General features: G+C 38.9%; 1 protein-coding gene across 1 annotated transcript; it reads left to right on the top strand.

The window, feature by feature from the left end:
- Positions 1–2,447: 2,447 nt before the first annotated feature.
- On the top strand, positions 2,448–14,948 carry cs (citrate synthase). The gene is made up of 11 exons (XM_042408684.1): positions 2,448–2,625; positions 6,019–6,069; positions 6,332–6,439; positions 7,394–7,459; positions 7,721–7,852; positions 8,946–9,134; positions 9,423–9,622; positions 10,529–10,658; positions 11,218–11,319; positions 12,476–12,685; positions 12,773–14,948. The coding sequence occupies exons 1-11, from the start codon at positions 2,575–2,577 to the stop codon at positions 12,941–12,943; spliced, it is 1,410 nt and encodes a 469-aa protein (XP_042264618.1). The 5' UTR covers positions 2,448–2,574; the 3' UTR covers positions 12,944–14,948.

The following is a 14,948-nucleotide window of genomic DNA, read 5'->3' as shown; positions in this document are numbered from 1 at the left end:
ATCCTTTAAATAATGGATTGTTGGAAAGGGATCGTTGGACCGGGTACTTTATCAACAGTAGTCAATATCATATTAGTTTTTCTGTAACCATATGTAACAATAGTATGAGACTCATTCATTTTTTTCATAAACAGCTTTATAGAAACAAATACACAACAAGTTAATAGTATCTTGTGTCTACAAACACACCAGGGGGACTAAAGGTTGTTATAAAAAATAAATACTTAATTAAATATCTTGTAAAGCTTACAATATTTATACATTTTAACAGCTTTTTTTGTTTCAGATATTGAATAAATGTGTTGTTTGATATTGACAGTCAGTTCTGAAAAGTTTGGCTTTAGCTTAAGAATACTGATTTGTGAATATAAAATTTGGTCAAAATAGAAAGTGAATTAATCAAATAGAATTGCGAACAGAGATTCTCGTCATATTCAGTGAATTCAAACAATACATTTTCCCAAAGTAATGTGAAGTGAGGGTAGATATGATCAGCAATAAACCGTGTCAATTTACTCCACAGTTGTTCTGTATGCCAGCAATGTTCCAGCGTTTCTCTGAGCTTCCCACAAAAGGTTCAACTTTCATCAATGTCTGAGTTTCTGCAAATAATGATTAGTTGGATAAAACCTGTGAAGCATTTTAAAAGACACCTCTTTGACTCATGATAATAGCAAAACTCAAATGTGGACCAATATGATGAAGCAGAGGGTGTACTTATGATGTTTTGTTGAAAAAATTGACAGATTACCTTATTTTTACTCTCAGTTTGCCATGAAAAACAAGTTTTCCCAGCAATTGTTTCAGTTATATCTAACAGTGTAGGGTGATTGCCATTTCCCTTAAAACCTTTAAAAAGCTTAACAATACTCAAGGGGACAACATCAAAGACAACTGTGAAATCCTTTGGAGAAACAGAGATTTCATAGTGTTGAATAAGTTGAGTATAATTATAGAGTTGACCATGTTGGTTGACTGACTTTTACTCATTACTGCATATTTAAACAGACTGCATACACTGTACACAACCACCTACTACATGTATACAAAGTAACATGTCTTTTTTCTTTTACCATTTAATAGTTATCTCATCACTCCATGCACTCTTCACTTCTTTGCACTATTTGTATGCTGTTTACATCCCACAGAAATTCCTTGTGTATATTTCTGGAGATTGTTGTGTAATTATTCTGTGTAAGTAGATTGAGAGCCACTAAACTGGAATCAAATTCTTTGCATGTGTAAATATACTGTACTTGGCCAATAAAAATGATTCTGATTCTGAGACTTGTTCTTTTGTTCCTGTTTTTTCTCAATTTTATTGGTCAGAATATGACATACAAAACACACACAAATAGTACACAAATACAGGAAATCATCACACGAAATAAACAGTCGAACAAATCCATAAAGGACAAAGAACAACATAAAAATCACAGGAATAAAATCATATATACAGTATGTATAAAAACAACAACAACAAAACCCCAAAAAGAAATAAGAGAACTGAAGACAATAAATAAGTAAATTACATGTTTACATAAGTTCTGAGTGTCAAGACAGTAGTCATGCACTTATGTGGTTCTTCATATTGCTTAAGGATTGCAAGAAAACACAGAAAACTAGGGAGGGGATTTAGAAAATTTACGCTTGTGGATATAAAATTTAGCCATCAAAATATAAAAACTGACAATCTATAAGGAATTATGGATTATAGATCTATAAGGAAATGTTCTCATGTCAGAAAAATATAAAAACATCTTACAAAATAAAAGTACAAGGCTTATCAATGAAGCTGAAAATATGGGTAGCAAGTTCTTGCCAACAGGTTTATATATAAGACTTGTTCTTTTTCTCAGTTTTCAATATTCTAGCTCTTTGTTTCTTGACATAGCTAATATCTGTCACTTACAGCATGTGACATTAATTAAGACAATAACAGAAAACACTTAAGCATCATAATGAAATAAAGATCACATAATAGGCATGCCTTCACTTTCAATTGGTTGATAGATTCAACATGGTAACAGGACATAGGGTAAAAGTAATAATAGTAAAATTGAATAAAAAATAACATAAACAGAAATTAACAGATTTCTTTTTTTTTTAAATCTTTGGAGCTTACTGGCTGTATGTACGCTTTTCTTTTCGTTTATGAGTTGAATAGACTCAAAATAAAAAGTTAAAGCGATAGGCGAGACGTCGAGAACTTGGATTCCTAAATGTGAAATTTTCCAAGTAAAATTAATAAATTGGCAGTCTGGTTTTTCTGGTTTTTGTTTTATTTGAGACTTGTTCTTGAACAGACCCTGGTCATCAGCTGTCGTCATACACAGCAGGAGGGCTTCTGTCCAATCAGCACACAGCCGATGGCGCTTTAGCCAATGAAATCTGTCTACGCTATTGTAACGATCCGACCCATCGTCCAATCAACAGCGCTGCTACTTGCGGGCCTGAATCCCTCTTCAACCTTCTGCTTTCCGGAGGGGCACCTTCAACCAGCTCCGCGGTGCACCGGCAGCGGCTTACTTAGTTGTAAAGAAGAAGTGGAAATAACACTTTGACACAGACACAATGTCTTTTCTGTCGGTCAGCAGGCTAGCGCCTAAACTCCTCAATTCAAAGGTAAGAGGGCAAGAAACGGCCGCGATGTCACTTTTCTCAGTCAAAGCCGTTGACGTTACTCTGAAAGCTAACGGAAGGTTAGCCGGCTAACGACGTAATGGCAAGCTAGTTAACAGTTAGCTCGCTTAGCTCTGTCAGCCACATTGTGAAATGCCAAGAGCGTGGCTAATATTAGCAGCGTAGCAGCATAAAACAGCGTTAAGAGTTTTATTAATAGTATATCTTGCTTGTTGCACATTGTTTATATAATATGTTAAAGCTTTTTAACACATGTGTCTTGTTAGCTACCGTTAGCTTCGTTGCTCTTCATGCTGGCCTGGTATTGTCACAGCCTGAACATGTTCAGTAGTGACCGTGTTAACTTGGTTTGATGGTAGTGACTCGCCTGTCCCTTTTCTTTTGTTATCAGAATTGCAAATAATAATTATTTTTAAGCCACTTACAGACACTGTGATTGCTTTTAGACTCGGCATCAACTTTGCGTCTCTTCACCACCACCCCGTTGACCTTCAAGTTAAGATTTCAGCCCAATTAATCTAATGTCTGATTATATGGTGAAGTCCTCAAAATATGTCTTATGTTCTTTAACATTTAAAAGTCACTCAGCACTGTGGAAGAAGGTGTGCATTCAGACATCTAACACCAGGCTGAAACATCTATTCTCAGTTGGCAGATTTGGCCATTTTAGAAGATGAGTTGGAAATGGGAACGGCTTTAATAGCTGAGTATGTTGTAATTATACCTCCTCAATTCTTAATATGCTTTTGCCTGCCAATTAGCCATCAAGTAAGCCTTGCCTTTCCATGCTGATTGTAACCTTCCCGTGACTATAACCTACTGTCTTACTCCACTGACCTCTCAACCCAGACAACTTACATTTAATGACCCTCATATCAACTTTTGTCACCCACTACTGAAGAATTCATAACAACTTACTAGATATTCCTCGCCTCAAGAAAATTATCAGTGACTAGATAACTTCCTTCCTTGAACTCTGTACAAACTAGGGGGAAATGTGTCCGTTATCAGTCTTGTAATTAGGAGTATGTACAGCTAACCTTTGTCACACTCACCCCTTCCTCTCTTATCAGTTGTAATCTTTGCTCAGGAGATTTATTAGTGTGCATTTTTTTGTGTGGTTATTACATAACATTCTTTGATCATAACATTTTTTTTCTCTGAAAATCATATGATTCACATTTTGAGAGCAAGGACAGCATTCATGTGAAGGTCTCATAAAATTTTTCTTGCTTCAGATCACTTCAGTTCTTCAAAGGAGAAAGTAGACTTTCATGTATCTCTAGATTTTTATGTCACAAAAATTTAAAATGTCAAAACCTGTTCCCCTTATTTTAAAAAGTGCAGGAAAGAAATGAGTGGAGATGTGGATTCAACTAATTCTTAATTTTTCTGAACTTTGACTATTGATGTTAGAATAAATGCAGAGTTTCTCTGTTGTGTAGAAGTTAAAGTGTCACTAACAGATACAAAACACGCCAGGGTTTTAATCTCAACAATGGTTCATCCTCAAGTCAGGTTCCATGTTTAGTTTTGTTAGCCTAAGAGAAGATTTAGATTTACAGAACATTTAGTTGTTTCTTTTACACACAGCCTCTGGGTTGCCTCCTATATCCTTCTTTTAGGTGTAGTTGCTCTAACCTTTCTCCCAGGCAGGTGGAAGCTGGGAGTGACTGAGAGAAACTGGCGCTCTATATTTAAGACCCTGAGCTGTTACATAACCTCTCTCTCAGCTGTGTAGTGACGCAAGGTCCTACCTTTTTGTTGCGGTGATCCTTGTCTGTCCTTTACTCCTCCCACCCATTGTGGTCATGGGAAGGAGAGCCTAGCGGGACCAGAGCCAGCTGTCCCCTGTCCCCCCCAGACTCCTCCCTCACCCATTGAAATTTTAAATAAGCTGACAGAGGAGTCCTGTTTCGGTGGTGAGCAGCAGCAGGCTCGACTTCTTACTACCGTCACTGAGCTTCCAACAAGATTACTAGCCTCCAAACACTTTCATAACCTGGGCTGGCCTCAACTATGAGTCAGTGTGTGTGTGTTTTTTTTTTTTTTTTTTAATCTCTCCTATATCCCCTAGTCTTGTCCCAGTTGTAGCAACAGTTCATAGCTTTTTTTTCCATTGCAGAGTTAATCTGAACATGGCAGCAGAAAACCCTTCAGAATATCCTGTATTTGATCAACTAGCATGAAATTCATAATAAGTTGTGATTTGTTAGGCTGACACAGTCCAAATTTGAGCCTGGAATGCCTTGAAGGGTATGCCTGTACTTTACTAAAGGTTAAATCTAAAAGTAAAATAAAAAGACTAGGAGCATTTATAACTGTGTCCACAATGCTATAAATGGCAAATGTTCATAAAGTATCTAAAAGAATTAGGGGATGCTTTGGATGAGAAATGAGAAAATCTGAAAATTCTCTGGATTTGAAAATATAGTTTGATTGTTTCACACTAGCTAGAATTATGGGAAAGAGAAAACCAAATGAACACATAAATCAATGAACATGTTGACATATTGTGGACTGGTGGTGTGATCATGATGTGGCATGTTGTTGGGTGTTTTTTTTTTTTTTTTTTTTTTGGCACCCACAAATGTTGCTCCAGAAGTGGATATTGCTCCAGAAGTGGAGCAATATGTGTGCAACTCAGAACATCTTTACATCATTGTCAATCAGTTGCAAGCCTTCAGTTTGTGAACATATTTTTGGGGGGGCAGGATAATTTTCCTTATGTCATGAGAGGAATGTCCAGCAATAGTCATCACCACATGTTACTTGTTGCAGCTGTTTGTACTAATCTGACCAATCACCTCATCTCAGTGTAAATTTTGGATAAGGTGGAGTAGAAATTAACCACTAATCAACTACAATGGAAACAAGATGGTCAAGCATCCTGATTGGACACTTGATAAAGATGAGGAGTTGAGGCTGCATACAGATGAGAAATGAAATGCTTGTCAATATAAGAGAGGAAGGATTAAAAATTTAGATCCTTGATTAATTTCTAGCATTCACATTGTTTAGGAGTTTATGATGATCCAATTACTTAAGGATGATTGATTTAAAACCTATTCAGTTACTGAGTTCATAGATGTTTGAACTGGGAGACTGTTAAAAGACAGAGCTGCAGTTCTTCATGTTTGACACAGTTGCAAGATCATCTGACTTGTGAACTAACAAGAAGTCATAACAGTATGATGTTATTGTCCAAAATATTTAGAGTGTTCAAACACGATGTAACTTTTAAGCTGCTGCAAGGTTGTCTCAGTTCATATGTGTGAGGAGCTTTAGTCATCTAGAAATGCAGCTGTGTCCACTAAATTATTTGTTAGGGTTTTTCATTGTGCTACTAATACCAATTCTTTGTCTGCTCCACAGAATGCCACTTACTTCCTTGTGGCTGCCAGAAATGCCAGCGCATCAACAACAGTAAGTTCACTACAAGGTCGTCTGCTTTATTTTTTTCCCCAGGTTGCCCTTCTTTTAGTATAAGAGGTAATCTGTATGCATTATTTGGGGAAGACATTGCATTTCATACTGTATTCTCAACACACTGACCTCTGTGGAGCTACAGATCAATTTTTTTGGTCCTGAAATGTTTACATAAACTGTTTGATTAACCCTTGTTCATATTAGAGGAATGAGTTTTATTTTAAGACTAGATGTTTATTTTAATGTTGTGTTTTTACAGAATTTGAAGGATGTTCTGGCAGACCTCATCCCTAAAGAACAGTCCAGGATCAAGAACTTTAAACAGCAGTATGGCAAAACCAACATAGGACAAATCACTGTTGACATGGTGAGTAACTCTTCAGCTCTGAAACCGCAAATAAATAAGTTTGCTCGTTTCTTGTGTGACACGTTAATATAGGAAGGAGCAGCATGTAGGCGTCAACCGTGATGCAAATTAGACATGGCATGTTAGTCTACTTAATCCGTCTGGGCCTGCCCAGCCTTATTTACTGTGTCAGGTATCACTGCCCGGTCATCTTCCAGAGGTCACAATATGAAACCACACTGCTCTCTAACATCAGAGACATTTTTAGCTGAGTCACTCAAACCTTTACTCTACATTGCCAGTCTCAAACTCGTAACAATGTCGTCCTCTTCTGTTTATCATCCGTTTCACCTCTGACCTCTGGATAGTTGCCACAGGGATTTTAGTCGAATTTCTTGGGTCAGTGGGTCTGTTTCACTTTCACACAATGAATAGGCATCAATAAACAACACGTATTTCAGTTAGAGCTGCAACGATGAGGCGACTGTTGACTAGGACAATTTTGATAATAGATTAATTGTTGTAAGTAATTTTTATTAAGAAATCGTGCCAAAATTATCTGGTTTCAGATTCTTAAATGTGAATATTTTCTGGTTTCTTTAGTCTTCTATGATAGTAAACTGAATAATTTGGGTTTTGAACTGTTGGTTGAGACAGAACTTGACATTTGCAGTTGCACCTTGGGCTTTGAGGAACAATAATCGACATTTTTCACCATTTTATAGGCCAAGTTAAATACGTAAATTTAATTTTTTTTTAATTCTTGTTATCATGACAGGAAGAAGTTGATAACTCCTTACTGTCATTACTAACCAAAATCGGCAACTGTTGAGTTTCAAGAATATGATGTAATAGTAAAACAGTCAGATCTTGCCTTAAAAGGTGTAGTGTTAAATAACTGCAGTTACTACAAATGTACAACTGTATATATGAAATGTCTGTATAGGCTTATGTTTTGTATGTTCTGATCCACAGGTCTATGGAGGTATGAGGGGGATGAAGGGTCTGGTGTATGAGACCTCTGTGTTGGATCCTGAGGAGGTCAGTATACTGATAGTTGAAAGTAGCACAAAGCATTAAGATGGTAGACATTCTCACAGTGGTTTTATATTTTGAACACCCTTGGCACCTTTGAGATTAGCCTTCCTTTTAGGCACTTATCTTGATTGCTCTCTTACTTAACCTGAGAGCTGTCAGTGGCAGAATGGCACAGTTGTCTTAAATCTTCTTGTTTTTTTGTTTTTTTTAAATCACAACATCTATTCAGTTTGCGTCTCTTCCTCTGTCTCCATTGATACACAGGGCATCCGTTTCCGGGGCTACAGCATTCCAGAGTGTCAGAAGTTGCTGCCCAAAGCTCCAGGAGGCGAGGAGCCGCTGCCTGAGGGCCTCTTCTGGCTGCTGGTCACAGGACAGGTGCCCACTGAGGAGCAGGTGAGTGGGAGAGGGGCATTGCTGTTGCAAAGACCATTTTACACTATAATAAAAATGAGGAGGGGCTGTGCAGATTCTGGCAGAAAATCCTCATGTGTCATCATCCCTGTATTTTAGCATTCTCAGCATATTGCTGCAATGAAATGTCAGACGAGGTGACATTCATATACATTTATAAACATGGGAAGGTGGATCACAAGACGTTTGGCAGCCAAATGATTGTATATGACTTGTCTATCTATGACTTCAGAAAGTTGTCTTATATGAGCTATAGATTGTTTTATAACTGGGATAACAAGACGCAATCTGTACCTTTTACATAGGCCTTTTTAGTGCAGCCGGCTATCTCCTTAAAGGGTGATATGAGGATAACCTTACTGATAAGCCTTCTCGTTTTAGCTTACCACAAGTTTTCACTTAAAGAAATGCTTTCACCTCTTTGTCCTTTTGATAGTGTAATTTTTATAAATGAATCTGCTGTTGACTTAAAGGATTTGGCTGATCATTTTCCATTTTTTTCTTATTGTCACAAATTTCATGTGCCAAGTCAAACCATTAATGAACTCAAACTTCATGTATCCAAAGCCTGATATATCTTATTCCTCTAAGCTGTAGACTTCCGTTGTTGTCCAAAAACTATTAAAAACATGTCAATGAGTCACACCGTTGCACTGGGTGACATGTTCCTTCATCCCTGAAAACTGCAGCTACTGTAACTTGTTTAGAAACGGTTCCAAATAGGATATATCAGACTATCAGACATAATACTTGTTAGTAAATAAATTCATTGTTGGTTTGACTCTGCATATGAGATTTGTTGACAGTAAGAAAAATAAAAAGTATAAAAAATCACCAGCCAAATCCTTTTAAAGAAGTCAGCTAAGGAGAACAGGTCACATTTATCTTTTTCCTCCATAACCAAAAAGTTTGGTCTCCTTGGCTTTGTGGTTGTACATGGCGAGAAAATAAATGAACGACTTAACCTCCCAACTCGTGTCTGTATCATGCTCTGTAAACAACATGTAAGCTTTATATAGAAAGGGCAGAAAAGCAAGTATTAAGGTCACTTACATTGTGTGCTCCTGTTTCCCAGGTGAACTGGGTGTCCAAAGAATGGGCGAAGAGAGCAGCGCTTCCCTCTCACGTCGTCACCATGTTGGATAATTTCCCCACAAACCTACACCCCATGTCTCAGTTCAGCGCTGCCATCACAGCCCTGAACAGCGAGAGCAGCTTTGCACGGGCCTACTCTGAGGGTGTCCACAAGACCAAGTACTGGGAGGTGAGTTTACAGCTACACACACAGGAAACCTATCTTATCTGAAACCACGCTGGTGACTTGGCACTAACGGAAATGTGAAATATTTTGACAACCAGTAGATGGATTGTCAAGGAATTCGGTACAGTGTGTAAATCACATTACAGCGTTGCTAGCATGACTGTAGCCTGGTTTTATCTTTTCCTTCCTAAACCTTGACAGTGAATTACATACATAAATTTAATCCAACTTATTGTTTGTGCTTGCCGCTCACACACGATCGTTTCTCTGTTTTCACACTGATTCTCTTAGTTTGTCTATGAAGACTCCATGGACTTGATTGCAAAGCTGCCCTGCATTGCCGCCAAGATCTACCGCAACCTGTATCGTGAAGGCAGCAGCATCGGAGCCATCGACTCCAACCTGGACTGGTCCCACAACTTCACCAACATGCTGGGCTACAGTGAAGCCCAGTTCACTGAGCTGATGAGGCTTTACCTCACCATCCACAGGTGCAACTTGAAACACATCCCACTAGATTATAAACCTTCATTTCTTCATTTCTGTTTCTAGTCCCACTTTGATCAAAGTCACTCAGTTTTAATGTCGAGCTTGTAACAAACTCAAAGTGTTTTAAGAATTGGAAACCACTTCAAACAGAGCAAAACATAAGGTTGATAATGGTATATAATATACACAGTGTCATAATAGGATAAAGAAAAAAGTGAAAACATTTTGTCTAGTAACTGTAACCGAAATAACTGTCCAACGTTAAGCTAATATATAACTAAATACTAAAATAATGAGCATAATGTGGTGACTCAGGATTGCTCCTTTTGTTAAAACTTGTCATCTTAAGAGCCCCAAAGATGAGCCTAAACCTAACCTGTAAAAGTCCTCTAGATTTAGACAACTTGACATGTAATTTGAGATTGTTCACTACATATTATCTCAAGGCACCTTACCTGACTGCATACTGGTTGTGACGGTTTACCGATGCCACATGTAGCTACATGAGGAGGTTTTCAGAAGCCTACTCAGTAATGCAGCCGTTTGTGTGGTACAACTTCTGCTGTTTCTACCCCGAGCTACACCGACAACAGTCCTATCCTGTATTTCCTGTTACTCACACGAGTTCAAAGAGGTGAATTTACTAAAAACTGTAGCTTGTTTGGACATCAAACTGGTCCACCAAGCAGAACAGGTGCAATCAAAGTTGACATTATCAGAGTAAAGTGTACATTTGTGCACATGCCCATTTCAGATAGCAGCATCCAGATAGCAGCATTGCTGTCACCTAGTGTTGACATGGGCAGAACACCAGTATAATGAGACAATTTTAATCTTATGCTGCTGTAGAAATGATACTTTTTTTAATTGCTTGATTTGTATATTTTTATTATTCTGTGATGTTACAGTGACCATGAAGGAGGCAACGTCAGTGCCCACACCAGCCACTTGGTGGGTAGCGCCCTGTCTGACCCCTACCTGTCCTTCAGCGCTGCCATGAATGGTCTGGCTGGTCCTCTGCACGGTCTGGCCAATCAGGTTTGTACCAAACGGCTCATTTTTTTTCACAAACAGAAAATGCAACGCTGCTGGCTATTTTCACACATGAAATGACATGAAATGAGTTTTTTTTCTTTTTCTCCTCACCACGATGTAGTTTTTTATTATTAGTTAATTAGTGTAATTAATGACTCTGCTGCCCATTTTAAACATCTGACAGCCCCCAAGCCCCTACAGTTTAAACAAGATGTCAGTTTTTGGCTCTCATTTTATTCTCAATTTGGTCACATACTAATGAGTTTTACAGTAAAATGGCTTTGGGCTTCTGTCAAATATGATGCCAACATTTTAAATTGCCAGAACACCTACAGCATGGTACCATATGGTGGGAGGTGTGAAACAGGCTTTACTAGTTTCTGCTACACCCCCCTGCAGTGGTATTTGTACTGAAAAGCAGCATAAGCTTCATATCAAGTAAATGTATAATCATATACTTTGTGTTATTTAGGATGATGTATGATTATTGCACAGAATGACTGTATATACTGATGACTGCAGACACACAAATTCAGTTATATTTTTCTCCTGCATTTCACAGGAGGTGCTGGTCTGGCTGACTGCCCTGCAGAAGGAGATGGGAGGAGAGGTGTCTGATGAGAGGATGAGGGATTACATCTGGAACACACTCAAGTCTGGAAGGGTAAAGACACACCCTGTTCACAACCAGTTCTAGTTGTCAATATGAACTGACATTCAGCAATATCAGGATACGGCTGGTAGTTTGGCAGATAAGGCCCTGTCATCTCCTGTCATTGTTTCTGTGGAACTTAAGCCCTGTTTCAACCAGAAGTTCCAGGTACTTTGGAACAAGATGATCTAATCTCAGGAACTAAACTTGGAACTTTAAGTCCCTGTTGTGCAATCCTGTTTGTGTTTTCACCGTATCTGAGGAACCAGGTAGATCATGAGTAGACCCATGTGGGATTTAAAAAATTATGGCGGCGTTGAAATGTAGCTTTCACATATGAGGGAAAAACAGAGATTTGTCCTGTTCTTTGTATTTTCTGTTGTATGAGGTTTATGTAATGAATGAATGAATGAATGAATGAATGAATGAATGAATGAAAAGGAGAAATGCAAACGAGGAAATGAAACAGAAACTAAGAGCGTTTGTCACCACAGTAAATCATCTGTTGAGTGTCTGATGGTTATTTATTTCTGCTTTAGAACGTAACCGCCATGAAACAACCACAAAATAACGTTTTATTTCTCTCATTCACTGGCTTTGTTCTCACTACTGACACTCCCTCTCTTCATTTACTCTCCAGCTCGCTCAACCACCGCAGTGCTCTCTCTCTCTCTTTCTCTTTCTCTTGCTGGCTCATGTTCTGAGCTCACTCATACTCTCTCTTTTAAACGAGTCAGGAAGCCGACAACAAAACCCAACATTACTTTTAACGTTAACAAACACAAAGAGAAATGTCCTCCACTTGTCATAAATTGATACTAGAATACGTCCTTAGTTTGTGAATGAAGCGGTACACAAGGTGAAGCAGCCGCGCTGTGTGTGTTTGACCAATCATCAATGGTCATCCCTGCAAACCCCAACCCCAAAGTTCCTGTTCTTTTGGAAAATACTAACCCCCCCAGCAGGGACTCTTTAAAACTTTTTTTTTTTAATAGATTTGTCTATAACTTGCCTCACTTAGCTTGTTCCTTGTTGTCGCTTAGCTTATCCCATCAATTATTAACTGTTTGAAATAATGCTTTGCATAGATTACAAGCAATAGGAGGAGTGTCAGTATGTTGGCAGAGTTCAAAAGTTGAGGAAAATTTCTCCTCTCTCTTGGCTGTAGGTGGTGCCCGGCTATGGCCATGCTGTCCTGAGGAAGACTGACCCACGTTACACCTGCCAGCGTGAGTTTGCCCTGAAGCACCTGCCCAACGACCCCATGTTCAAGTTGGTCGCCCAGCTTTACAAGATTGTTCCCAACGTGCTCCTGGAGCAGGGTAAGGCCAAGAACCCCTGGCCCAATGTGGACGCCCACAGCGGAGTGCTGCTGCAGGTAAGACACGCGATGGCTTTTAATCATACATGTATGTCGTCTCATGGCAAATATAGATCCTGATGTGTCTTTGTTCACTCTGTGCAGTACTACGGCATGACTGAGATGAATTACTACACTGTGCTGTTCGGTGTGTCCCGAGCCCTCGGCGTGCTGGCTCAGCTGGTGTGGAGTAGAGCCCTCGGCTTCCCCTTGGAGCGCCCCAAGTCCATGAGCACAGAGGGACTGATGACACTGGTGGGAGCAAAGTCAGGCTGAAGAATAACCTGAGAGGAGTTGGGGGTTAGTGTAAAGGGTGGGAGGAGGTGGAGATATCAAAAGGCAGACATAAGTTGACCCCCTGTCATTCCCGACCCCAGGGATTCAATGGGATTCAAAGAGACAGTACGCTTTTAATGTCATTTCACAAAAGAAGGGCCTTTTAAATCGTCACACCATTAGTGTTTGAGTGTGTTTAGTTAACCACTGACAAGTTTTCCCATCATGTCTCCATACTTGGAGCATGTGAGGTGAAAACTTAAAGACACACATACATGTAACCCATTGTAGGCTCAAATTACGAACCATTATAAGTCTGCTAGCATCGCTAAGATTTTCCCCCTGAGACATTTGTGCAGTGCCTGCCTGTTTGTCATTGGGCGCACTGGGTCTGAACTATGAATAGGCAGTGGCATTCAAAGGGAATTGTGGAAGTGAATTACACTTCCTTTGTATTTGTTTTAAAGATCTAAAGTTAAATACCTGACTGAACCTTTGCTGCTTTCGGCTGATGCTGTGATTCTTTTTGTTTTAGAGGACATCCCCAAGCAAAAGAACTTTTTTTTCCCAAATTAAGACTTAACTTAGTTTCTTCTATGCAACGTTCCCAGATGTTATCCCACCCAGTCTATCCATGCGTTTCACTCCCATTAATGAACACTCCAGTTTAGAAAATAAAAACGGTCCTCACCAGTGAAATTAGCAAACTTTTCAAGTTATACATTAAAAACAACATGAAAATCGGTTAAAAGATACTGCCCCTTTAAATCTTTGGTCTCCCCTTTTTCTCCAACTTATAGTTCTTTTTTTTTTTTTCTTTTTAATGATGACATGTCTTACCTCTATGATCAAAATAACTGTCTTGTCTATATAGAGATTACTTTCTTTACACTTTTTCATTAACATGCTTTACTATTTTTAATGGGGCTCTCTGCTCAAAAGGGTCTTCTGAATGGTAGAGAATCAAGAATAATGTACAGTAACAGAATCACTTTGAGCAAAGGGTGTTGTAATTGGCAGCCTGTCGTAAATCCTTAAGAGCAAGCTTGAATAAAAAAGTGGGAAAGGGGGGGCTTTGTATTTGTTGAAGTCCTGTCTTATTTGAGTGTTATGTTTGTTAATTTATCCCCACAGGAGAGCGCTTTAAACATCAACTACTCCAAAATGAGCACTTGCTTGATTGGATTTCCTAATTTGTAGCGGTAGAAACCCCCAGATTGATTGTATCCCTTTTTACAGAGGTTTTTGGTGTTGAATATGTATAAAACTATAATCTTTGGGTTCTCATTTTGTGGTTTTATTTATACTTTGTGTACATAGGTATATATATGTATAGCTTGAATGTATGAGCTCAGTGCGACCATTTGCTTGTAATAACCACAATGATTACCATAGTTTACCAACAGCGTAGTAGTGTCCAGTCTCACTGTAGTGTTCAGTCTCACTGGTCACTGTGAAAATTTTAACAACGAACAAAAAGAAAAAACTTGCAGCTATCTTGTATATACACGATTTCTTGCCTAGCTCTGTCTGTTTTTTCAAGTGTTTCACTTGAATGTTTCAAGCTTGCTCTTAAGTCCTGCAGCAACTTTACCCGCTGCCCCTGGCTTTGTCAACACTCCATTTTTGTGTAGTTTAAGTTGCATCTTGGATCTTTTCCCCCGACCCCCCCCCCCCAAAAAAAAACAAATACTCTTGCTGTGTTAGTCAGTAGTTCACTCAGATGTTTGGATCTCTCTGCTCTGCTTACCATCTTCCTTCTGGCTTCATCAGGTGTGTTTTGTGTTTTACTGTAGTGTTCGTTCCATGTGGTGGGTTGTTCAAGATGTGTGGTTATTTTGATCGTAGAGGAGCATAAAGGTTGTACATGATAACTGGGAGGATTCATCAGAGAAACACTTGGGGGATGGGGCTGGATGGGTCAAACGGGCAAGAAAATCTTGAAGAGCAAATATTGGAAAACCTAAGAAAAACTGAAAAATAATAAAGGTTTTTATTAACACTT

This window comes from Thunnus maccoyii, chromosome 4, assembly GCF_910596095.1.
Source record: "Thunnus maccoyii chromosome 4, fThuMac1.1, whole genome shotgun sequence".
Classification (NCBI taxonomy): domain Eukaryota; kingdom Metazoa; phylum Chordata; class Actinopteri; order Scombriformes; family Scombridae; genus Thunnus; species Thunnus maccoyii.
The sequence above is the reverse complement of the archived record's forward strand: the minus strand, read 5'-3'. Positions and strand labels throughout refer to the sequence as shown.